The 2,262-nt window shown below is 46.7% G+C and overlaps 1 protein-coding gene across 1 annotated transcript; it reads left to right on the top strand.

Moving 5' to 3' along the window:
- The first annotated feature begins 1,043 nt into the window (after positions 1 to 1,043).
- Positions 1,044 to 1,813, top strand: LOC122655376 (S-antigen protein-like). Its single transcript, XM_043849575.1, has 2 exons — positions 1,044 to 1,229; positions 1,478 to 1,813. The coding sequence occupies exons 1-2, from the start codon at positions 1,044 to 1,046 to the stop codon at positions 1,811 to 1,813; spliced, it is 522 nt and encodes a 173-aa protein (XP_043705510.1).
- Positions 1,814 to 2,262: the final 449 nt, after the last annotated feature.

Genomic DNA, 2,262 nt, shown 5'->3' with positions numbered 1-2,262 from the left:
TAACGACGTCACTAGGGATGAAAAGAGCATATTGCTTGAGCTTCGAACAGTACCTCGTAGCTATATAGACTAAAACATCGGTAGGGCTTCCACGCTATATCGACTATACACCAATAGGACTTCCTAGATATAGGCAGGAGTTTCACACCGTATTGACTAGACACCAGCAAAGCCTCTTAGACACCGATAGGGCTTCCGCGCCGCATCGACTAAACACCACTAGGGCTTCCGTGCCATATCGCCAACAGGAAACAGGACCCATGAAGACCAAAACTAAAGCCTAAAAAGCAAAAAGCAAAAACAAAAAAAAAGCTTCTCTAGGAATCAAATCGTCCCTCTTTTTCTCTCTCTAGATTTCTGGATTTTTGGAGCTTTTCTGTTAGACTCTGGACTGTAAAGAAGGAGGGGCCCTCTTGGGTGGCACCTCCCTGGGATGGGCGGAGCCACCCAGCTTGGTTGGTGTCACCCAGGTCCTGGGTAGTACCACCCGAGTATCTGTGGTGTCACTGGTACCCCGTGTAGTGCCACTGGGTTCCCGAGTGGTGCCATCGAGCTCCGAGCAGTGCCTTTGATAGCTTGGGGGTGCTGCTCAATTCCTGCGAGGTGTCAGTTGGGCTCGGATTGGCTCCGCTTGGCTTTTAGGTGACCGTTTGCTGAAACAGTCATTTTTTCTTCTTATTATTGGGTATATTATGGGTTTATGGGTGACTTGAGAGAGGCGTCATCTGTCCAAGTCTTTGAAGTCATCATCGTCGGGGGTGACAAAATTAAGTATCCGCAGTTTGCCCGTCTTTGGCCGAGGCCTATGCCAACAGTCGAAGGGTGAAGACAAAAGATCACCTGATTTTGTCACCAGGAACATGTACTACTGTCACATTGCTCATAAGTGACAGATTTATAGAAAAAATAGACAGATTTATAGAAAAAACAAGCAATAAAACCACAAACCCAGTAAATCAGTCAATTAATCATGCATGTTGCCTATGACGAGGCTCTTCAATCAAATCAAAACATGCAATATGATGCTTAAATCATGATGTATTATGAAAAATGATATGAGAATTCATTATGCTTATGATGCGGCATTCTTTAGCCAAACATTAATCAATTATAGTGGTGAGGGTGATGAGGTACCACTCAAACCTGAAAGTGAGGGTCTTGAGGCACCACTTGAATCTAGAAGTGAGGGTCTAGAGGCACCACTCGAACCTGGAAGTGAGGGTCTTGAGGTACCACTCAGACCTAAAAGTGAGGATCTTGAGGCACCACTCAAACTTGAAAGTGATGGTCTTGAGGCACCACTCGGACCTGAGAGTTAGGGTGTTGAGGAACCACTCGGACTTGAAAGTGAGGATCTTGAGGCACCACTCGGACCTGAAGGTGAGGGTCTTAAGGCACCACTCAGACTTGGAAGTGAGGGTTTTGAGGCAACACTTGGACCTGAAGATGAGGGTCTTGAGGCACCACTCGGACCTAGAATGAGGGTCTTGAGGCACCACTTAGACCTAGAGGTCAGGGTCTTGAGGCGCCATTCAGACCTGAAAGTGAGGGTCTTAAGGCACCACTCGAACTTGGAAGTGAGGGTCTTGAGGCAACACTTGGACCTGAAGGTGAGGGTCTTGAGGCACCACTTAGACCTAGAAGTGAGGGTCTTGAGGCACCATTCGGACCTGAAAGTGAGGTTCTTAAGACACTACTCGGACCTGGAAGTGAGGGTCTTCAGGAACCACTTCGACTTGAAGGTGAGGGTCTTGAGGCACCACTCCGACTTGAAGGTGAGGGTCTTGAGGCACCACTCGGACCTGGAAGTTAGGGTCTTGAGACACCACTCGACCTAGAAGTGAGGTATAGGAATAGTCATGGGATCATCTTGGGTTTACAACTATTGGAAATCTCTGGGTCACCCCAAGGTCGCCCATGGAACCCTAGGGCAATCCCATGGTTGCCCATGGGAACCCTAAATAATAATTGGGTCCCGCATGGTTGCCCATGGGAATCCTAGTGAATCCCAAGTAGGGTTTGGTATAAAATTTTTACACCAAACCCTGTCTTTTCTTGTCCCACAAAAATTTTGGGATCCATAAAAAGTGAGCAGGTCATCTCCTTTCCATCCCATGGAAAGAGGGATCCATCTGATACCCGAATGCGCAGCGATAAATAGATCGATTCGGGTTTTTTTCACATCCCATGATTACCAAATAATTAATAACTTAATGAATGAAAATAATCATCAAGATCTGCTAACTTTTTGAGCCTTAAGTG

This window comes from Telopea speciosissima, chromosome 3, assembly GCF_018873765.1.
Source record: "Telopea speciosissima isolate NSW1024214 ecotype Mountain lineage chromosome 3, Tspe_v1, whole genome shotgun sequence".
NCBI lineage: Eukaryota > Viridiplantae > Streptophyta > Magnoliopsida > Proteales > Proteaceae > Telopea > Telopea speciosissima.
Note: the sequence above shows the minus strand (reverse complement) of the source record. Positions and strands in the feature narration are given on the sequence as shown.

Coding starts and splice junctions, on each gene's coding strand:
- LOC122655376 (XM_043849575.1), top strand. CDS start 1,044: ATGAAAAATGATATGAGAATTCATTATGCTTATGATGCGGCATTCTTT. Junction 1,230..1,477: donor CTGGAAGTGAGGGTCTTGAG/GTACCACTCAGA, acceptor ACTCGGACCTAG/AATGAGGGTCTTGAGGCACC.